The 23,746-nt window shown below is 39.7% G+C and overlaps 1 protein-coding gene across 1 annotated transcript in view; it reads left to right on the top strand.

The window, feature by feature from the left end:
• Window positions 1-5,302: 5,302 nt before the first annotated feature.
• Window positions 5,303-23,746, top strand: part of LOC126394367 (citron Rho-interacting kinase) — a 54,369-nt gene continuing 35,925 nt past the window's right edge. The window contains exons 1-10 of the mRNA XM_050051141.1: window positions 5,303-5,393; window positions 9,072-9,215; window positions 9,528-9,647; window positions 17,452-17,622; window positions 17,777-17,830; window positions 17,995-18,048; window positions 18,903-19,043; window positions 20,797-20,922; window positions 22,741-22,836; window positions 23,091-23,207. Of these exons, the coding sequence (XP_049907098.1) occupies window positions 5,385-5,393; window positions 9,072-9,215; window positions 9,528-9,647; window positions 17,452-17,622; window positions 17,777-17,830; window positions 17,995-18,048; window positions 18,903-19,043; window positions 20,797-20,922; window positions 22,741-22,836; window positions 23,091-23,207 (1,032 nt within the window). The 5' untranslated portion in view covers window positions 5,303-5,384. The remainder of the gene's footprint in view (window positions 5,394-9,071; window positions 9,216-9,527; window positions 9,648-17,451; window positions 17,623-17,776; window positions 17,831-17,994; window positions 18,049-18,902; window positions 19,044-20,796; window positions 20,923-22,740; window positions 22,837-23,090; window positions 23,208-23,746) is intronic.

Consider the following 23,746-nt stretch of genomic DNA (forward strand, 5'->3'; position numbering starts at 1 on the left):
TAGAAGGCATCCGTACACTGCTGTTAAGTCTTGAGCTTTATCTAACAGCAAAAATAACACATTTCTAACTATAAAATAAAATTGAATTAAAAATATAAGTGAACATTTTAAAGTGTGACAGACTCAAAGATTCATAACTGTTATCTTCTTGGGCACAGTTTTATTCAGAGGATTATGCTATTCAAGAAAAATTCTGCGTTGAAGTTACACTGGCATGTTTCTTTAAGCAGGACCCTCTTTTTACTTGCTCTTGTTGTTGTTTACTTGTAGATGAAAGCAGAATTCTACTGTACCATTTTTGTCCTGCCAGTTATTAGATTGCATTGCTTCTGCTCATTTAGGGGAGGCTTAGTAGGGGTCATTGTGCTTAGTCACTAATAAGCTGCACAATTTAAAGAGTCGTTAGTAACTGACATGAACCTACTGTAAGTTTGCAACTATTGGGAGCTGACTGTTAACGCAGTGTGTCAAGCAGCATACATTAGTGTGATTAGTGACGGCTGCTGCAGTACAGGGGGAGGAAGAAAGGGGTGGGGGGGTGGTAAGGGTGAGCGGGTGACAGAGAAGAGAGAGAGAGGGTGGGAGCTTCTTCTCACTCTCTACAGTATGTGATCACCGGTCTGCTGCATTACTCCACAATGCCATTTCTCTGTAGTTCTCCGCTCCCTCCCTCTCCCCTTCACTCTATCTCTCTGTAAGCAGTAATCTCCAGTCGCTCTCGCTGCCTCACAGCTTTCTGCCCTGCCACAGCACATCTCTCTCTCCCCTCAGCTCCACTCTCTCCCCAGTGAGGATGACATCCCCGAATTTGATGAACCAGCGAAGCTCTCATTCTGGCTGGTGGCTTCCAAGGGAGAACCCACATGAACGGGCTTACTGGACGAGGAGGTGCCGCGTCTAAGGAGCTTCGTAGAAAAGCTGTCAGCTGTAGCAGTCTCTGAGTAAGTGCTCTACTATTTTCTTACAATACTGCTGCCATCAAAGACAGGGAAGGGAATGAGGGTGATGACTTGGTCGGGGAAAGAATAAAAGCAGTGTGTTTGTTTTACAGCTCTGAACTGCTACAGTGCATTGTTATTTTCTCCTTGTCAGCATGTTGGACCTATTACCTGAGTGAGTGATTGATTGACTGACACTACAGCTGAGGATTTATGCAGCAATGAGATAGCAGTGGTAGCAGTGAGCTTATGCAGCAGCTGTATCTTGTCTATCAGGAATGAGCGCTATTCTTGGTCACGACACTGAATTGCTGTGTCTTTTGTTTGCCCATCTCTCTTCATTGCTGTGCTTACTGTAGCATACACTCATACAGATGGCTATCACTCCCTGGGGTGGCGTTTAAACTCTGCACTGTTTGTACATGGTCAAAATGAGACCATGCATACTTTTGTCAGAAATCTGAATAATCTATACCAAGACTGAGGAAGTTTGAGACAAAGTTTATCTGAATGTTCATCATGCAGGGATTTTCCTCATAATCTCAACTCACTTTAAGTCCCCAGATGAAAAGGTGATGTAGTAGTTGGCGCTGAGATTCAGTCAACAATACAAAGTCAGTTTGAAAAAGTATGACAAGATAAAGACTGTGGTTGGAGGAAAGTATCTCTATGGTAACAGCAGGTTTTGCCAAGGGTGGAGGAGAGGTGAAGGAAGCTTGCTGCTTCTTGCTGGCGCCTATTCAGCTGGATCACAAATTACAGCACTGACAGGACTTTTCAGGCAGAACAAAACTGAATATTAATGAAGAGATTGTGGGAGAGACAAAGAAAATGATAGACAGATGGACCGATAGATGAGAGTAGTATATACAGCAGTATTATGTACAACAAGCGGGTTATGTGATTCATGCTTAACGCAGAGCTTGGTTTAGAAGTTACCCAGAATGTGTAGACTATATTCATTATATAAATGGTTAAAAGTTTGCCGGGAGGAGTGTGCAGTCGCATCTGTTGGTGTTTATTTTAAAGTGTGTTTACCTGATTGTGGAGGCAGACCAAATTGGTGGTAGATGGTACAGAGAAATGAGAGGCACCTGTGCCTAGTCAAAAAGAAACAAACTCTCTGCTGAACAGATCTGTCATCGCTAATGTGAATTTTGATGAGAGAGATAGAGACCGAGAGAGAGAGCTCTACTGCTCCATATCCTCAAGTGTCATTTTCCCAAAAGCCTCCTTCAGAAGCCCACACTGATCCTCTTTGTCATTTGGATTTGTGATATAATGATGGACTGGATTTTTGAAGTGCTTTCCCAAGTGCCCAGCATACTTTTATAGATTGTGATACTCTGTATACTCTACAGCATGCATCGGTGCCATAGCACTCAGGTCTGTAGCTTTGGTGGCCACAGTGACAATCGCCATGTAACAGCACTGTCATTAGAGAGCTGAGGAATAATACCAACCAATTATTGATTAAAGGCCAAATGAGCCTTTAGTTGACTAGGTTAACACTCCTTCTATTGCAACACATTTTAGGGTAGATGTTTCCTTGAATAGCTCATATAATAAAATGTAGTTATTTCTGACCAATGTTTTTGTATTCCTTTGAGTGTGTTGGTGCATCAACCATCAGACCACATGGATAGGAAACTCATGTACCACTTGCAGCATCTTCGTCGTCGCTACATCTATGTTTAAGCTGTGCACAATTTGTTCTTCTAACCACTCTAAAAATATTTTTAAAAAAGCCTATTCAAAAGTATTCAAATGCATTGAGATATTCACATGCATGAACTGTGCTTACATCTGCAATTGCACTAGGCCTATAATGCGCCTCCAAAAACACAGCGCTGTAATATCAAGCTCAGATTCCATGGATGAGGCAGCATTTTCAGATTGGTGCAGGTTAACCTCCCTAATCTTCAAAGCCTGTGGTGTTTAGCAGGAAACCAAGGAGCTGGAAAACCATGTTTGAATCAGAGAAATGCTGCAATGGCAGAAACCTGAAGTGCTCTGTCTGTCTTCCATGACTGAGGTGTTACTAATTTATTGTTGTCATGACAATAGGCACCAAATGTCTTAATATATGTGGAGGAGATGGGCCGAAAGATCAAACTAGAGGGGAGTAGATGGGAGAAGGATCATGAGCTTGTTTTTGGAGAAGAATCTATGCCACTACAGTGTTGCAGCAGGTCTGTGATTCACCGCTGCCTACAGCCCATACAGTAGCACTGGCCCCTGGTCACCCTGCAGACTGAATGTAGAGCAACACCATGACTGGGATGCAACCTCTCTCCACTCTCCTCCTCTTCAACAACTCTGACTCACAGACCAGCACACATTATTCAACCCACGAAAAAAAGGGCTTCTGGATTGAGTTGGAAGCCACTGTTCCTCTGAACGTTCTGTTGTTGATGAGCTCTCATAAGCAAACAGCATTTGTGTAATAGTTCTGATTGCAGGCACTGTCATTGTATTGCTTGCCTACCAAATGTAGGACTTATTCTGGAGTTTTTGGAACATGTATACGTTTTGTTTCAGTGACAAGAATAAGGGAATGTTCGGCAAACAGATAGGCCAGCTCAGTGGTCAGACTGTCTTTCCTGTAGTTGTAATGAGCTTTTTAAAGTATAGTTATTAGTAATTGCTTTCAGGGAGCTAATTATTGCAGAGGAGGGGCCCAGCTGCACAGTCTGTTAGCTCAGCTCATTATGGGCAGTCAGCTAGCACTTGAGTCTGGGAGGAAGACAGCCAGATCTGAGTCCCATCTGGTGCCTCATGCTAGGATGGCACCATGTAACCACCAGCTCTACCACTGGCTGGCTGTTGTGGAAGTTCTCTACATTGTTGAGGAGTATACACTAACAACACAAATCATGCAGTGATGTTGGTGTCTCAGGAGAAGATACAGATGTATGAGATTCATTAGTGGGTGCGAGCTCTGAAAGCCACCATGTGACAAAACACTCTCATGAGTGAAAATCTTTGGGGATCACACCTGCAGGATTGAAATGGCTTCTCTAACTACCTTGCTACCTGGTTTCAGAGCAACAAATACAAACAGGACATTTTGACATGTCATCTAAACCTGACAGCCACTGATGTAATGTGCACACAAGCTGAAGATCAGCAGGTCGCCTGAGAAAGCTTACCTCAGCTAACACTTTGCTCATGCCATCATCAGTCATGACAAGCCACCTGCTCATGCATCATGTCATGCTGCTGAAACTGGAATACCAGGCAGTATTGTGATGCTGCAGCCTAGGCCCATTCTGTGTGGCCTGCTGTGTTACTGAGCAACTCAGCCCTCAAATGACCCTTGAAGCATAATGATTACATCAATGACATTTCTGGGCAAATATTAGCGAGCACCAGAGTCATCTCTGGAGACTCATAATATCCGTTGTTCACGTGCAATGTCTGCTCAGCTTTTTTTGTTTTGTTTTTTTGACACAGCTGCTAACGTGATCTCCTGGGCAGCGATGGTTATGTCCTGCCAGTCACAGACAGTAAACACAATAGACAAAAAAGGGAAACAGATATGGCAATTTGCAGTCATGCAGCAGTAAAACCATATAGCAATCCAGTTGAATCCTAATGTTAGCTGAGCTTGAGTTGAGCATGTTACTGTAGGGAGGAGTGGGAGGTGAGCCTTTGCTTTTAATAGACATTCTCCCTGTGTCGCTCATTCTTCTGCCTGCCTCTTGATCACAAAAGCTGCCAAATATATCCAGCGGTGGTAAAAGAGGCTGTTGTGTGAATACAGGCAGGCTATTTATAGTCTCTGTTAAGCTAGGATATGAGCGCATATTTGGTCAGCACAGTATGGATCTCCTGTGAACAACATACTTTATCTGCTATTCATCTGTGTAGTCATGTTACTGTGTACATGGAGTCTTCAGTGCTTGATTGCTAATTGCTCTTCTTGGTATTAGAATCGATATTACAATTTGGTTTTGAAATGTATTTAATAAGGGTGCATTTGCTTGATTAGCTATTAGAAATGAACATGGATGTATCTAGTTTTGATTGCAATACACACAACTGTGATCTGGGGTCTTGGTATCCCTTGTTTACTTGTTTAATGGGTTAACATTTCGATACAGAGATTCTAAAGCATGCTGTGACTTTAACTAGCGTCAGTACACATATAGAAGGTAAATTATTCCAATCGACAGACAGAATTCTGTCTGATCTTTACAGTATGATTATAAAAGGTTAAGTGTTTTACATAAGATCAGTGAATCAGCCCTTCAGTTTTCATGAGAGGTTGTGCATAAAGACTGTTTGCCATCATGTGTCTCTTCCTGCTCTCTATCTCCCCATCCTCTCTTCACGCTCTCCCCTCCTACAGATTAGTGACTACATCCCACAAGTTTCTAGATAAGACTGCCTCCTTTGGAAAAGCATCATTAAAAACACAAAACAGCCTGAATTGCCGGACACATGTCACAGGTATTACTCTTCACATGGTAAGAGTTTGTTTCCAGAATGAGCTAAATCAGCCATCTGTTTTTCAGTTTGTCTCCGCGCTGTAGCTGAGCTGGAGTGTGTGTGTGTGTGTGTGTGTGTGTGTGTGTGTGTGTGTGTGTGTGTGTGTGTGTGTGTGTGTGTGTGTGTGTGTGTTCATGTATTTTAGTATTCCACGTCACTCTCTGACTCTTTGCAAGAAATGAAGCCTTCTTTGTGGCATGAAATCTGTTATAGTTGTACAGGCTTATTAATCTTTATCAATGTTATCTTAATGTCTGTTTTGTTTAGTGACCTCCATCAACTATTTTGATTTGATTTTCCAGAAAGATGTGTCAGTCCTCTGTGGTAAAGATAATCTTTTGTGGATTTGCTGCACTGGCTGGTTAGTGGGATTCAAACATTAAGTACTGACTTTATTTATTTTGCCTTGTTATTGTAACAAAATACTAAACATAGGATTCAGAATGTGGTTCAGCAGATTCCACCCAGCAGCTTGCAGTGATGTTAAATATGGACTTGACAACAATAGCTGAACCACTTCACCACCTCCATCCCACCAGAAAGCATAAATTTAGATACAACAAGCGCAAACTGTCCTGACGTGAAGTGTTGTAAGACTTCAGGGTAATGAAGTCGGTATAAGTCGAAACTTAACCTCTTGATGTGAAGTGCCCAATATCATAATGTCACCCAAAAAAATTGCAAAAATCTACGAGCATCTGCTGGGTTAGAGAATACACTAAATAGTGGAGATGTAGTTCCTTACTTCAAGCCTGTCATATAACTAGGGTTGCAAATTGCAAGCAGTTTCCTTTATCATTTATTGGTAACATTAACAATCAATTAATACTCATTAAATTATTTTTTCCTTCAATCAAAGCTCACAGCATCATATTGCATATTTTCCATAGAGTACTCAACGGGCCGAAAAAATTACAGATAAAACCGAACCAATCGGACCCATGTGAGTGTAGCGGTTGTGTACTCTCTCTTGCGTTGTGTATAATCACGAGAAAAATCAGTCATGAAGCACTGTTGGCACCCGCCGTTTATTTCTGCATCTAGCAGAGGAAATATTTTCACAGTCAGTCTTGGCCTCATTCATACACGTGCTCTCACACAGGGAGACAGCGCAGCCAAAGTGTTCTTAGTTTTTACAATAAACATAAAATACACAAAAAGCGTACCTGGCAGAGGAAATATTTTCAGTCAGTCTTGGCCTCATTCATACACGTGCTCTCACACTGGGAATATCAAATAAAAAAGGAGTGCAAGTTAGCTAAACCCCGAGTTATGCTAACCACGTTACACACAAATAATTAAAAACACTGTCAACTTTTTACGGAAGGACGTGCTCAACCGATCGGGAGCTCCAGTCTTACAAAAGGTAACATACACAACCCCTTAGATATAAAGTTAAGATAATTAATAGAAAATAATTACGGAGCTGATAACATGTGCACCTACCAGGGAGACAGTGCAGCCAAAGTGTTGCTATCTTCCGGGGTACACGACCCTAGTCTGCAGGGGTGTTGTGTTCACTGACCATAAAATAAATCAGTTTCAGAGAAAGTAAAATAAAGCAGTGTGAGCCATGGCAAGTGGGATCATACATACTGTATATTAACTCTGTTACATGAGCTGAAGCCCGAACACAGCCCAACCAAGATCATCACATGAAATAGTGAGCCCGAGCCCAACCCAGGCAAGCCACATAGTGCTCACTTTTTATATTTTTTATTTATTTATTTATTTAAAAAAAAAAATCTGCAGCTCAAGCCCTACCTGACCCGGTCTATCAGTGCACATGTTTAGCCTGAGCCTGGTATGACCCACTGGGCTTTTCAGGACCCATCAGGCTCAGGATGAGATTGAGAACTCTAATTCTCTGACAGCACTGCATCGTCTATAAAAAATATAACAATGTAGAGCCCTAGATATATGGAATACATTGAATATAACCGAATGCTTCGCTTTGTCCACTTCATTTTCCAAAGTCGTAGCTGTGACGGACCCCAAGTTGGCTGCCTTGTTATAAAATAGTCATTGTCACTGAGACATGCTAGTTACAATGTAGGCTCTATATACAGACTCTACATTCAGTGAATGTAGAGTCTGTAGGCAAACCCCGGAGATCTTGCCTCCGGAAGAGCGGAAGAGCCCTGGTTTCCGGTTGTAGGCTGTTTGTAGTCCGCGTGATATTGGCCAATCACGTTTGAGCCGGCTGCAGTTGTTGCCAGGTTAAACGCTCTGTGTGGTGAACTAACGAGGTGGAACATAATTGGCGTCACTGCAAACTGGTTCAGCATATTTACCTATATATAAACGGAAGTCGGAAACGGAAATTTGCCTCCTCTGCCCAAATCAAACCGGAATGCCCAAAAAGCGGGGGTCTGCCCATATGTCTATGGTCTGCCCCCAGAGGCTGTATCGCCGTCTGCCGGAAGTCAGACGCCAAATACAGCCGATGGGTTCCGAGAATGGTTACAATGTAACAGGAGACCACACTGTTTATATTTCAGAATCAGATCTTGATTTCATCAACTAAGTTTCACATGTTCGATCAAATTCTTAATGACTGATTAATCAATCGTTGATTAACCGTTATCTTCCCCACATACAACCCATCATTAACCTATGTTAATCTGTCTCTTAAAGGTATACTATGCAGGATTGTCAGTTACTGTTTGTAACTGACAATCCTGTGAAGTGAAACTGAAAGTAAAAGCAGATCACTCTCGTCTGACATTTACCCTCACTGTATTTGTGTTTTTATGGCGCTGTGTCTCTTTGATGCCTGCTGCTTACAGTCTGGCACCTGATTGCTGCCTTTTTATAATAACTGACCATACCTGATTGCTGTGGTGATACATGCCCATAAACGTCTTGGACATAGAAAATTAGAAGAAAAGTCTCAGCAGAAAAATACACCACCATGCATTTCTAGTGAGTCATAAGTGAAGGTTAAACGAGATTACTTCTGTATGAGTCTATGCATTGCTTTTTAGAAAAATCCTGCAAAGTATCTTTAGTTTTGTTATAAATGGAAAATCATTTTTGAAATTATCGTGTGATTGTTTGCAGTAAGGCTGGATTCCGGCACAATGTTGACCCATTGCTTTTACTGACTCCAGCCTCATGCTATAGCACTGTGTTGTTGAGAGCGGACTCCAGCCTCATGCTATAGCACTGTGTTGTTGAGAGCGTGTGTCTGCATGCTGACTGTGTGTTAGTGCTGCCGTACACTAAGTGCTGTGACTGTGTATCTGTGGCTGTGGTGCCAGCCCTGCTGTTTTCCTGGTTTCCAGTGCTCCTCAGGCCCTGTAATGCTGTAACGGCACATCTAATTGTATCATTAATCGCTACCATTGACATGTCTCACCAATGATATGGGTGCACTTGCAGACACAGACACACAAACACTAGTGCATTGTTGCTAATATTTTTGTTAGTATTTTAGACAAAAAGAAAAGATGTCCTTAACTCAGCTACACTGTGTTAAGGACGACACAAAAAAATAAATATAAATACATATATATATATATATATATATATATAAAACTATAGATATATGTACTCGCATCCATGGGTCCAGAGACTCATTAAATTATACTTAATTGTTAGATAAAAGTTAGGTCCATGCTATGTTCTTGTTTCCAGGTTGAGCAGGAGATCTCACTCGTCCAGAGGAAGATGTCTGACCTTGAGTCAGTGCTCCAGCAGAAGGATATAGAGTTGAAGGCTTCAGAGACTCAGAGGACCATCCTGGAACAGGACCTGGCAACCTACATCACAGAATGTAGTGTGAGTAGCCATGTAGCTACTGCAAAGAACACATATTTATTAGAAATCGTCTGCTAATGGGTTTTGTTAAAACTGCGGGAGATTTATTGATATGCTATAATTTTGGTCAACAAAATATCAGAAACACCTGTCAGCATAAAACAATCCAATTCAACAGCACAGCCTCATAAAGTAGAATCAACATCAGTTTAAAAGATTTCCAACAAAAACGTCAGATTATAACCACTGCAGAGCTGTTGTGTTGGATTGTATTTAGTTTTAGCTGGGTGTATCCAGCAACTGACTGAACATATATGTTTGTCCTGGTTTCAGAGTCTAAAGCGCAGTCTGGAACAGGCCCGTATGGAGGTGTCACAGGAGGATGACAAAGCTCTGCAGCTCCTCCATGACATCAGGGAGCAGAGCAACAAGCTTCAAGAGATCAAAGAGCAGGTAGGACGTCATTTTGGGTTTCAACAGGCTAATGGGTTTAAATACATGCTTTTTACTCCAAATGTTGTGGGGTCATAACTGAATCAAGGCACAGTAAGGCAGACCACTGATCTAACATCATAGTTAAGACTGGCTGTGAGACACTTCTAGGAGAGACACTTTGTTTTGGACAGGAAGAAAATGAAATGACCTCTCTTTGGTAGCAGAATTTTTCTTGTTTTGACTCAGTATTTATTCACTTAGATGGATATTTGCATTGATGGGTGTACTGTGCTGTATGTGATGTTTAGAGCAGAAATATCAGAAGGATGTTTTAGAAAAGAAGCAGTTTAGGAGTATTTGATAATAGCAGTCACATGGAGCAGGTCAACACAACAAGGCTGAGTGTGTAGGGTGTGAGTGTTAATTACAGAAATTAGATGATGTTGGATCCTCAACACTCTCCGTGGGAGTGCTGTCAATATAATATTAAAAACTGACAGCATGTTCAGAAATGCCTTATATTGCAGTGCCCTATTAATGTAAATAGGTGTGTTATTATTGTCACTTTTTTAATACTTGAACCTTTTTATGACATAATGATGCAGGTCATCTACAGTGTAGAAGATTTTCAATATTTTAGGATTTTAAGGGAAAGAAATAACTTAATATATAAATATTTGCAAGAAAAAGCAATGCACCACATTTTTCAGACTAAGTTAGTTATACATTAGGTCATCGTCTGTATAAAATGTCAAGTCTGTATCAAGTATCTGCTTGTGAATCTCTGGAATCAGGAATACTATTAATGGAAACAGAGACGGGAGCTTTACTGTACATACAGCCCTTGATTACTGAAATCAAATGTGATGAGCGTGTGGCATGTATGAGTGTCTGCGTGTGTGTGCATATATTTCAGCATGTGTGGCAGCACCACATGACCAAGTGTTGCCAACTGTGAGAATGAAGCTGTTACAAGATTGACAGTTTAGAACAACAGATAGAGAGCATGAAAAATCATTTCCTTGGCATTATGCACCATTTTTAAAAAAAAAAAAAAGGTAATAGAAAAGCAACCTGTTTTTCTCAGCCTACACTAGTGCTGGTTACCAAGCACAGAATACATTGTGCAACGGTTGCTATGGTGATGAGAGCCATATACCTACGAGTGAAGAGAGCACTGATGCAGTGGGCAGGCTGTCGTGATGAGGTGCTCGGGCCTTAGCTCATACTGTTTGAGAAACAGAACATCACTTGATATGCCACCCAAAAATGAGTGATGTGTGTTAGACGGACACATTCTGTCCTAAATAGAGCTTTCTTTTATTATCTCTTATCTTAACAAACTCCTCTGGTGAGGAAGTCTTGAAAATCTTCCATAAATATCATGTTCTGTGCATACACATACCTTTGCTTGGTAGAACACACAAATTACCAGCATCAATTAATCCTAATTTGGTTGCAGTTCAAAAATGCATTTATACAACACAGTATTATATAACAAGGGTTCATGAAATTAAAAAGGACCTTGGAATTGATCTGCTGCTCCTCGGCAAGAGAAACCAGTTGAAGTTGTCCAGGCATCTCTGCAACTGTGTCTCCTAGAAAATGATTCTATATTACTAAATTGCATTCATAATTACATTGTGGTGACAACAGCAGCTCTTCTTGGATTATGTTCAGAGACAATGTCTCCTAAACATTACATTTCTGTACAGCACTGGTCTAGCAGGGAGGTGGATATGGTGGACATACAAAGTTCAGGACTGTGACACTATAATTCTGGGTTCACATCCAAATTCTGTCTGTCGTTATGTTTAGGCAACAAAAAAGCACTTTGGTTAAGGTTAGTGAAAGATTGTGAATGCTAGACTGGTGAAGCTTCATATTAACTTCGTATAAACTTTTGAATTCACTTTTATTGAATACAATTTCACACAAAACAAGAACTGTGAATTCTGTCTCTTATCACTTACAGTGGAGGCACATTAGACACATTTCTATGTTCATATGGGCACCTGACTATTGTTGAAAGACTTGAAAAATTGAAAACCTGTCCTTTAAAGCTACATTGGTAACTTTTATGAAAAGAACTTTGTGTCACATTTCCTGAAACTGTCACTATATCCCACTACCTCTCATTTCTCATTTTACAGCTAAACAGTACACTAAAATATGTTTCCGAAAATATTTGAGGTGAGAAATAGGCAATGCAGGTATAGAATCTTAATTCAGATTTGATCAGCGCAGTTCACACGCAGTGATTGACATGATTGACAGTTGCTTTCAAGACTCCTCGACTCTGAATGGTTGTTTTCATTCACATGCAGCAAGGCCATTAGAAACACGACAATGTTATAGAGTAGGCAGAGGAAATGACAGATTATTTGTCTAACTTTGTGCTGTGTGAAAGAAGTGACAGTTTTAGCAAATACGTTTTTTTTAATAGAAGTTACCAACTATAGCTTTAAGGGTTCAGTATACTTGAAAGAAACGATGGTTTGAAGTCAGATGTGTTCATACCTGTTCCAAATGGCTACAGTTGGAGGTGGGATAAAAACTGCCTCCCTGATCTTTCTCTCCTGTGGCTGCATGTCTTTCCTGTGTTGATAAAGTGAATGGTACAAATGGTTAGGGGAGCACTTTTAGACAATCTCTCATCAAGGCTTGAGGTTGTGCACATGAAAAGTGCAGAAAAATTTAAAAAGGAAGCTTGACAGAGAAGGTCAAATCCTGTCTACTTTGTCACCTACACACACCTGGCCAATTGCTGCATTAAGTGTCCATGATTGTCAGATTGGGTTACCAAAGTGGCTTTTGGTTTTCCCAACCAGTCTATGTTACCTGTCCAGCTGTTCTCCAAATAAAGGTCAAGATTTGTTTGCCACGAGTCTGTCTTCAGGCACAAGTTAAAACTAAATTCTATCAGCGGAATATTGATAAGACTCCCCCACCAGGATTATCAGGAGGTGTGGGTAAAGGTTTGTGTTGTTCAACAGCTGTGAGACTGTGGTTTATCCGAGCACATTGTAACTGGATGTGTATAAGTAGTGGGAGTTAAAAATAACAAGCAAAGCAACCCTTCTATGGATAAATTATGAGTAGAGCAAAATGATTATAGTCTGTATCTTCATAGTTAGTTTGCTGCTCAGGCATATTATCTGGCTCTGTGTTCCCATTGGTGCCTCACAGCAGGGTATTTACGCCAGCTAAATCCAGCATTTCATCTTGAAAAGCATCTGTCTCCCACGCTCTGTCATATGACTGCAGTGTTTATCATTTTCATGCAGAAACCTTGCAGTATTGGATCAACAAACAGTAGAGATTGGGGATAGATTCATTTTCAAAGAAAAGCATTCTGTGCCAAAACCATTACGACCTGAACACATGCAAAGAAACAGTTTCACCAAAAACTATGGAAAACGACACTGCTCCAGTGTGAACACAAAAAAAGGCTACAGGGTATGACACTTGATAGGGCATCATTGTATGCGTGTATTGTTTATGTATGCATGCATAATCAAGCACACTGGATCTAAGTGAGAGGACAGGTCTGCATTTTTATAAATTCTGTTAGTAAGAGGGGGAACCCAGTAGCTCGCCTAGAACATTCCCCTAATGCACTAAAGACAGTGGTCTGGGTTCAATTTCAGGAGCCCTTTGCTTTCAGGTCTGTCTTCAGCTGTCCTGTCAAATAAAGGCAAAAAAGGGCTTTTAAAATAAAATAAAAAGTTCAATTCATTAACAAAAGCAGACTTAAAGGACCATTGTGTAGGATTTAGTAGCATCTAGAGGTTGCTCACTGCAATTAAGTGAACACCTCTCTGCTCACCTCTCTCCTTTTGAGCACGTACAAGAACCTATGATGACCCTCGTGCAAAAAGGCCCTATCTAGAGCCAGTGTTTGGTTCATCCGCTCTGGGCTACTGTGGAAACATGGCAGTGTGAAATGGTGGACACCATGACTCCATCACTATGTAGGTGTGAAGGGATCTTTTAATATTTGCATTCAGTGTTTCTGACCAAAACCAAATATGTTTGTTCCTCTAAAACATTTGCAGAACTGATCATGTATTATTTACAGCCATATCTGCTTTCAATCCTGCATGTTTTTTCCCTTTATTATGGCATTGGTACTATTCCTGGAGCATTACCTTAGTTAGTGTTGGTATGCCGGTGAAGCTTCTTTTGACATGTCTACAGTTTACAACAATAACAGCAGATTCCCAACATCAAAGTCACAGTAATGTTTGAATCAATATGTCCTTGATTTCAGAGAAAAAGCGAGTTTTCATTTTTCTGCCTGACTCGTTTTTAAACAAGAGCCCTGTGAAAGAGTCATAAGTATACACTAGATTGTTGCATACTTTTGTAGTCTGTGTAGTCTCAGTATTATAAGTATAAGTGTGGTCTAAAATGGCCGTACATACTAATGCCTGCCAAACAGTAGAAGACTTTGAAAAGACTTCTTTAGTTACACACTATGAGATTGGGGTTCTTGCAGGGCCTATGTTTGCAAGAATACAACTAGATTCCTTTCGAGATTATTTCCTATCCTGCTCCTGGTAGAAAATATTACACCAAACTCCCTTTAGAAATTATGACAAATTAAAGATTCTTTACGTGTCTGCAAAAACAAATAACTCTAGAAACACAAGATAAAAGGCGCCATATGTTGACACTTTTCATGCCAATTTTGCATCAGTTTAAACTGTAAAGATAAATGCTATTTGCACACAAACTTTATATTTGGGATTTTGTCTATCCAGTTTTCTGCTTCCTGTTTGGTGCTGGAGAGAGCACACCTATTGGTTGTTTACAATGTTCGTGTTATTGAACTTAAATTTTTAAATGAGCCAAGACTAAAACATATTAAACATGTGTAATTTTGTCAGAATGTCACGACAAGAAAAAGACTGATTTAAGACAGCTGACACCAACTGAGGTAAAACTCTCTTGTTTTAAATCCAACATTGGAAATTTTTCTGCAATAATGAAATTGCTTGAAAGTTGTTTGGTGTAAGGCTGGCATGAGTCAGAAAAACAACAGCAGGTTTAAAAAAAGCCAGCAGAAATTTAAGTGCTCAGAATCTTCAGTAAATGGACTAAAAAATTAAAGCTCTCTGGTATGGTTCAAATTTAATTTCCATGTGCATAAGTAGTGATAATCTCATATGCAGTGTCTCCTATGTTGCAGTCAGGGACAAGGGAGCATAGTGCATCTCATAATATGTGAATGTAGTTGGTCTCATATTTGCTACCTCTAGCTTACCATGTCTTTTGCTTCATCTATTTGGCAACATGGATTTTACAGTTTATAGAGGGGCAAATTACTAGACAGCAAATGTTTTATTTAAGGGCAATTATATTTAGCTGGAGGGAAAGAGTAAAAGAAGTTATATCTTCATGGAATAACCTTAGCAGTGCAGTGTGTCAGTTTACCAGGTTTAAACCTGCCCAGGCAAACACCCTCACTGGGAGTTAATCATGTTTATGATTTGTTGTCATGAGCGTTCTGTGTTTTTAGGGCTGATGATACTGTCAATAAAAATTGTAAGCAGCCCCAAGATAACGAATAGACAGGTGATTACTGATTTGAAGGTCTTTTTCAGTCTCTAGGAGGTACTAAATCTGTAAATCTACAATATAAAGTGGTAGAGTTTAAAGTGATTGCCCATTATACGCTAAAATATATTCATTTTTATAGAGCTTCGAATGTCTTTTCTGGTTTCTTGGAAGTGTTTTAAATACCAGTCAATGATACAAAATGGCTAAATTCTAACATAAGGACAGGATGTGTATCGTACAATAGGTTCACTTTAATAAAAGAAAACTGTGATTCAGCGCTCCACAAGCCCTTAGTTGTTAAACATCATATTGAAAGTTGAATCCCCCTGTCTTTAATTTCCTTATACTGAGTCATTGTTTTGCAAAGGATTTACTGAAATTTGAAAAACATTTCTAGCTTTTATTGACTTGGGATGAAAAGTGGCACCCAGGAGATCCATTCAGTTCTCATTGATTGAAGGTGCTAACCTATTCTCTAGTCAAGCCAAAATGATCAGTGAGGGGTAGGCACACAGGTACTTTTATATTGTGCACAGGCAGCCACCTCACTGCTGTTTTTTCTTACCTAAAACACACACAGGTCAGTTCTTATACATGGAAGGCCAACATGGGCTAACTGGTTTGGCAGATAGTCTCTTCACTAAAGTATTAATGGTCATCAATGTAACCTGCCGCTCCACTTCAGCCAAACTGTTAGCACTATTTTTCACCATGTCTGATGTTGTCTGCTTCACTTGTTCTAATCTGTGTCGGCTGAGCATCAGTCTCCCCGGATGCTGAAGGATGCTACTTTTTATTAGCCTGACAGACAGGCTGATGTGCCCTGCACACTGATGTGGAGGTTGAAATTAGATCTGTTTGGCTGTGACTAATTACTTTTAAACAGACATGTGCAGTAAGTGACTCTGGCTGATCACATTTTCGTCTTCACATTCTTTTCTCTGTTCATTGCCTTTTCATATCACAAGCGTGGTTATACTTGCTATCCTTACTGAAGTGTCTCTGCACTCCCATGACTACCAACGTATCTGACAAATAATGGTGTTTATGTAAGCCTTTTAATTACCCCCATTGAACCATTTTCTTCCTGTTAGGTTTGAATGTGCTTCTGTACCGGCAGCTCTCATGAATGAGTTTGTTCTTATAAATGATGCAATGGCTTCTAACAAGAACATTTTCTTCAAACGGGTTCAGGGGCTAATGGAGAGCTCGTTTCCACTTGAGACATGTCGTATTCACTTTTCATAAATATTCTGCAGTTGTAGAAGGGCACTTTCAATGGCTGCAAAACAAATATTTTCGTGTTAACTGAATAACAAGTGGTCTACAATTGTGCTTACAAGTAGCCAGAACTCAAAAAGACTGTGTCCTATTCCAGGTATTTTTTGGCAGTCCAAAAATATTAGTCAACACAAACAACTCTCTCCCAAAATCAAAATCTAGAGTGCTAAAACTCAGATTAGTGATGTCATTAAGTCTGGTCTTGCTCCATAGACAATGAATTGGGAAAGATGTTGACGATGGCAGTGAGAGCACTCAGGTGTTCTGAGTATATGGGTACATTTGCTGTTTCACACCTGAGAATATTACAACACAATAAAGCTCATTTGGGTATGAAAAAAAACAAACATTCTGTGGGTGAATCATTGTCTATGGAGCAGCTCCAGATTATTTACTCGATGATATCACAAATTGAGTTTTAGCACTCTAGATTTTGGATTGAGGAGAGAGTTGTTCATGTTTACTAATACATTTGGACTGCACCCCTGCAACCTGTTTGAAGAAAATGTTCTTGTTAGAAGCCATTGCATCATTAAGTCTGGAGCTGCTCTATCCACAGTGAATGGTGAAAGATGTCATAGATGACACTGAGAGCATCCAGGGGAATGTTCTGGGTGTATGGGTATACTTTATGTTTCACAAATGACAACACTACAATAGATAATGGAGCTCATTTGGGTATAAAAAATGAAACAAACATTTTGTGGGTCTACAAAGTCAGGCTCTCATCCATTGTCTATGGAGCAGCTCCACAGTTTAGACCCTATGACATGACAAGTTTGAGACTTACTTCTGTGGTTTTCGGCTTTGAGAGGGTAACTCATGTGCATAAATATTATATGATCTTTCCTAGGCCATGAAAATAACATATTGGAACTCTTAAGTGTTTTTTCTCCTTTTGCGCATGTAGGACTTTTGCTCCTCTGCTCCTCTCTTACATCTTCTATCGGGGGGATTCTGTGTTTTTTTTGTGCAGGAATATCATGCCCAGCTGGAGGAAATGAGAGTTTCCATAAGACAACTGGAGGAGGACCTGTCTGCTGCCCGTCGCCGTAGCGACCTGTATGAGTCTGAGCTGAAAGAGTCTCGGCAGACCAGTGAGGAACTGAAGAGGAAGGCTGCTGACTACCAACATAGGATTCAGAAGGTCTATACTGTAGCTTTTAATGAGCCTGAAAGTTACTGTGGTTTTTCATAGTGTAAATCAATTTAACTTGTAGTCATTATAAAGTTTCTACTTGACTGTCATCTTGCCACGATCATTACTGGAAAGGATCAAAGAGTTTCCCATATCTTCACAGGCCAAAGAGCAGAGCAAGGCAGATGCAGAGGAGCAGATATGCAAGTTGGAGAAGGTAGAAAATAAAGTTTATTTAATTGTTAGTAGATTCTGTGTTTGGTGAGGATGGCTAAATATGTCTGGATAAGTACACTGACAAGTTCAGGTAACTTTAACAAAAGATGAGAAGCTTAAATATCAACCTTTACATATTGTAATGACTGTATATTTCTTTTTTAGACCAGTGCTGAGCAGCAGACCAAGATCCAGGATCTTCAAGAGAAGCTTGCCAAGGTGGAATATTTTTGCTGGGATGATAAATGAATAATTTATATGAGCTTGTGCTCCCAAATGCAAGAGATGTAACAGCATTTTACCCTTTCAGATGAGTGTATAAACTCCTCTTTACCCCTCCTGACCTCATTCTTTCTCTCTCTGTCAGATTTGGTCTATGGCCAAGAACTATTAAGCTGTCTTTTTAAAACTAGAGTTACTGCTAAATTATCAGCAATCAAACAGTTTTGCCTCATTAGCAAAGATAATTTCATCCTAATTGTCTTTTCCTAGAAATGAATATTTAAAAGTATTATTCTTTCTGCCAAGAGCACATGAGGTTGTGGAGCTGGTATTCAAGGCTGACTGAGCTCACATTTGAAGCAGGTTCACTTGTGACTCAGTGCAGAACAGTTTATGAAATAATCAGTAGGGTAGGACCTGAAAATAACCTAGCGTAGTTTGTTTAAGGATTTCTTATTAGCAATGAGCAGCAGTTTGTTTAGAAGCAGCCACTGAATTTAGCTAAAGGATGTCAGTTATTCCCTAGACACTAACATCAACAAAAAGTGCTTTTTAACCTTGTGTCAGCAGTGTTGCTTGGAGTACTCAGCATGTGATGCAGTTCAATGTAAAACTGGTTCATTTAATATATTTGATTTGTCACTCAGTTATTATGCTGATACATGTTCATATATTTTTTTATTTTGACTCCGTTCTTTTATTTGTTGTAGTTATTAATCAGTGGCATGTTTAACAGATTGAACATAAGATTTTGTAAATTAAACAAGATGAATATAGATTTTCTGTTCCATTTAAGTTTATGTAAATAACAACAAATACTCTTTTAATGATATTTTTCTTTTAACACCTAGTCTTCAAAGGCCACTGCTGAGGCTACAGACCTCCTTCAGACTATGAGATTGGCCAAAGAGCGCATGGAGCGAGATCTGGAGAGGCTACAGAACAAGGAAGACTCCAGTGACAGCCTGCGTAGACGCCTCCGTGAGACTGAGGTACACCCACGCTTTCATTATCACGCACACAGTACACATACACATATAGCCTATATGTGTTCTGGCCCCCTGCCTGTTTCTTCTCATTATTCTGTGTATCATGTCATTCGCTGCTTTGCAACATCACGGACCTCTTTGTTAAAAGTGTTGCATAAATAAATCTGGCTTGGGTGTCTGCTAAGCACAAAGAGCCCATATGTTGTCTTGTAAACATGTTGTTTTTGCACTTTCTGAGAAACACTTGTGCTGTGATGGCTTAAAAACATTTTAGATAGCCTGGATGTTTGACACAGTGGATCACAATTTGAAATTGATCCACTTGTGGTCATGTGATATTTGTATTTTTTGGTTTGTGAGACTACCTCCCCGTCCCGTACACACAGAGTAAAACTAAACCAAAGGCTCTTTTCTTAATACAAATATCACTGAAAGTCCTGTTGTATATATTGTGTAGGGACAATGTGTGGTCTTGAACAGAGAGGCAGCTATTGTTGCTGGTCTTATGAAGCTAATCAGTCTGCATGCTTTTTACTATATGATTCTTGAGTGGCTCAGTAATTCCTGTGGCTCCGTGCTCCTGCTACAATGTGGACAAACTGTGTCTGCAGTTTTCTCGCAGGCCTGATTCACTGGGTTAATTGTGAATGTCTTAACATCTAAATTTAACAAAGAAAAAAAATCTGTGGCTGTGAAAAGGCCTTTTAGTGATGGTTCTTTTTTTTAATCCATTGCCTTAGTAATTTAGCACTCATATTTATCCTCAGTGTTGTTGTTTTTTGCTGTTGTATTGCTTCTTACATCGGAAAAATACTTCCAAGCATTGTAAATGTGAGCATATATCTCATTGTTATTCTTTAAATCAGGTTTCCTCTGAATAAAATCTTAATATGAAGTTTCAAGAATCTAAATACGGGATGTTGATAGGACGTTTTTGCTTGTGCTAAGTCCAAAGTGTGTAGGTTTCAGTAAGTAGGGATTACAAAGGAACAAACAACAAACGCCAATATCTCAAATCTTTCTCTGCTCACCACAGAGTGAAAGAGTGCACACATCAGCAGGCAACCCTTTCATCATCTTCAACATTGTTTCATAAGAATCTGTCAGAACTATTTATTTGTATAAGTGAATTGCAGAATTGTATGGTGACCCAGTCACACAATGAATCAGCTCTAATAAAACTGCTATAAAGATATGCATATGCAACGTCTATAGTTACATATACAGCACACTTTAGTTTATTCAAAGCTTGTTTTGAGTTCTTTTTAAATAGCACTTTACATCAAGCACTAGACATGTAAATTTGGTAATTAGCATAGGTTAATGTGGACAGGAGAGTCAGAGGGAAGAAAATACTCGTGGTCAAATTTAAACAGCTCCAAAGACCTCTCGCACCACCACACATTAATGCAAATGGGCTCTTTGGAACCATTGTGAAGAAGTTGGAATAATGAGATATAAACAATGGAGAGGTGCATCACTAACAAGCCAAATGGATGCGGCTGCTACAGTGTTTCATCAATTCTTCACTGAAGTGGAAATCTTAAGCCTAATTAGCATTTCTACGAAAATGCACTATGATGTCTAGCAAGAAACACTATTTCATTTTACTCCATGGAACTTTTGACCCGAGGTTGCATTTCTAAAACTAAAGGAAATATTTTATTAGGTGGTTAACGCTTGTGTGTGTGTGTGTGTGTGTGTGTGTGTGTGTGTGTGTGTGTGTTTGTGCATTACTTGTGTCTGTTGTTTGCAGGATGGTAGGAAGACCCTGGAGAACCAGGTGAAGAGGCTGGAGATTGTCGAGCGCCGGGAGACAAAACTGAAGGATGAGATCCAGGGCAAGGCCCAGCAGATACAGCAGATGGCAGATAAGATTCTGGTAACCCACCTTTCACCACTTGTGTGGAGCTAAAATAATCAGAGGAGGTGTGAGATAAACATAGCTCATTGTCATCACTGCAGAGGAAGTGCTATTTTACATAATATTTCTGAAAAACCTCACCTTTATCATCTACTGTCTTCACGGATGAACTGAATATAAACCAAGTATATATATATATATATATATCGATAGGTCGATAGATAGATAGATAGAAATCACCCACAGAAGTGCTACCTAATCACTGTGTATCTGTCAGGATGGGATGTTATGAGGGTTGTACTGACTGGTTTGAAGCTTCAAAGCTTCACTCATAATGTTGAAATTCAAATTCTAAATCAGGTTTTCTAAATCAGCACATGGTGCAGCTTTTGTTTTTGCATGTCTTTTCATTCTGTTTAGACTTGATATTTCTGCATAGTTGCCGACAAAGATTAGGCTACATTAATATCATTAGTATTATACTATTTGTGGAATTAGATTCCAGTGGTGACTGTCTACGATTGTTTCTGACTCATGTGATCCAAACATTTTTAATAACTTTAGGGCGTTGTTAAGTCCAAAAGTCAAAATATCCCAAAAAAATATAGATGTAATCATTCTCAAAATTCACAAAAATGTTTTTTTCTAACAAAATATTCTGCTTCAATACACATTTGTTGGTGTTTAGCATTTCAAAAACAACACCTTCACTGCAGCCAAAAAATTGTTTACTCTTCTGCTTGCTGCACACAAAGGGAGGAATGCAGCTGTATTAACAGGGTGGTCTAGGAGCAATCCTACATTTAAAAAAATGTATTTAATTATAAAAGGACCAACTCATTGAATGCGATGAATCACTGCTTTCACATTGTTCAAGGATTTATTTTTTTTTTTTTCATTTTTCCTTTTTTTAGAGTGATGATATCATGAAATATGACAACGGACATTCAAAATTTAATTCCTAACTGAAGCTTCAAATATTTAAAAAAAAAAAAAAAAAAACGTTCAGCAGAGCCCTCATGATTATATAAATTACTATTCATATTGATCCATAGACTTTGGTCACATACCTTAATCTCCCATATACCTACGCCTAGCTTCAACCTGATCAGAGGTCTTATTAGCCAGAATAAATGGAAAACAACTGTGTGGGTGTACGGGGGAGAAAGTAGTTGTTCATAGGAAACAATAATTGCTGTGTTCCATTTAGGTGTTCCCGTTCTAGGGCTTGAGTATTGTGTATTAGTTCCACCTGTGCTTTCCCTGCTGTAACAAGTGAAAAAGGTCGAAAAGAGAACGCAGAAGGGGTCAAGTTGACCTCATTGATGTGGATTACATTGTGTCTCATGCATACTTAAACCTGCTTACTTCCTTCGTCCAACAAAGACAAGGGACTGGTCTTAGTATTGTACACTTAAGAGTCATGAATGTGTTTTATAAAAATGTGTCACTGGTTATACACTTCCTTGTCAACACTGCCTGGTCAAACATATTGTATCTGGCATCAAAAATGCCTGTGTGTTGGTATGGAAATTGAATCTCTTTCTGGCTCTACTGCAATCAAAATCCCCTTGCAAACAATGTAGATAAAAAAAGCTCATTATAATTTGTGTTTTTCCAAAACACCATGAGGCACATTACCACCAGGAACCTTCACTGACTGCCATTAGGTGTTTGTGATTAAGGAGTCTTTTTGACCACCTCTTACATATCACAGATATCATATCACAAGTGTGAACTGTTTTTTTGTGATGACTTACTTATTAAAAAACGAAGCTGTGAAGTTTTGTCTTCTTTTAGCCTTTTTGTGCATAACATATTTGTATGTTTGACTAGGGCCTGGAGGAGAATCTGCGAGAGACCCAAGCCACAGTCCAGCGACTGGAGACTCATCTGAAACAGAAGGAGAAGCTCTATGAAGATAAGATAAAGGTGAAATTTATGGACACATAAACACACACATATATAGACTCTTTGGCGCTACGTAAAACAGACGGCAGGTATATCTTTTTGAACTGTACTTACAGGAAGTGCTCTGTGCTATGTTTGGAGGTCATGCTGTAGCTGGTTGAGTTGTGGGTGTGCTCTATGCTCGGGAGATCTACAGTATGTCATCTTCACACCACTCTCTGTCCTGTTAAGTGATATCCTGGTTATGGTTCTGTGGGCTGCCTGGCATTGAGCAGGTGTTGGAGGCCCAGATGAAGGCGGACATGGCTGATAAGGAGATGCTGGAGTCCAGTCAGAGCAAATATGAGGAGGAGGTGCGGGAGAAGTGCAGCATCATCAGTGAACAGAAGGCGGTAAGAACTGACCAGCTTGGCAGCGACACTATCTCAGGCGTATTTTAACATTTATCACACTGACATAGATTTCTTGTTTGGAATAATTTTGGATAGGTTATTGTAGAGTACAAAATAATGAGCCTTAAAGGGAGAGTACACCTCAAAATTGAAAATGTTTTTTTCCTTTTATCTGTAGTGCTATTTATCTTAGTTTCTGAGTGTTGGAGATATCTGCCATAAAGATGTCTGCCTTCTCTCGAATATAATGGAGCTAGATGGCACCCAGGTTGTGGTGCTGAAGCGCCAAAAAGGGCATTTGAAAAACTCAACAACAATGTCTCTTTTCAGAAATCATGACCTGGTTACTCAAAATAATCCACAAACCTTGGTGTAAGCAGTTTCATTCAGGAACTATTTTCTTTCTATTGAACCCCCTGCCAACCATATTACCACATAGAAGATAAGGTACATCTACTACTAACTCATCTAGCACCATAGAGCTAGATAATATGACAGCTCAGCCAGGGAGGATGCCAGTGATTTTTGCATATCATGCT

This window comes from Epinephelus moara, chromosome 8, assembly GCF_006386435.1.
Source record: "Epinephelus moara isolate mb chromosome 8, YSFRI_EMoa_1.0, whole genome shotgun sequence".
NCBI lineage: Eukaryota > Metazoa > Chordata > Actinopteri > Perciformes > Serranidae > Epinephelus > Epinephelus moara.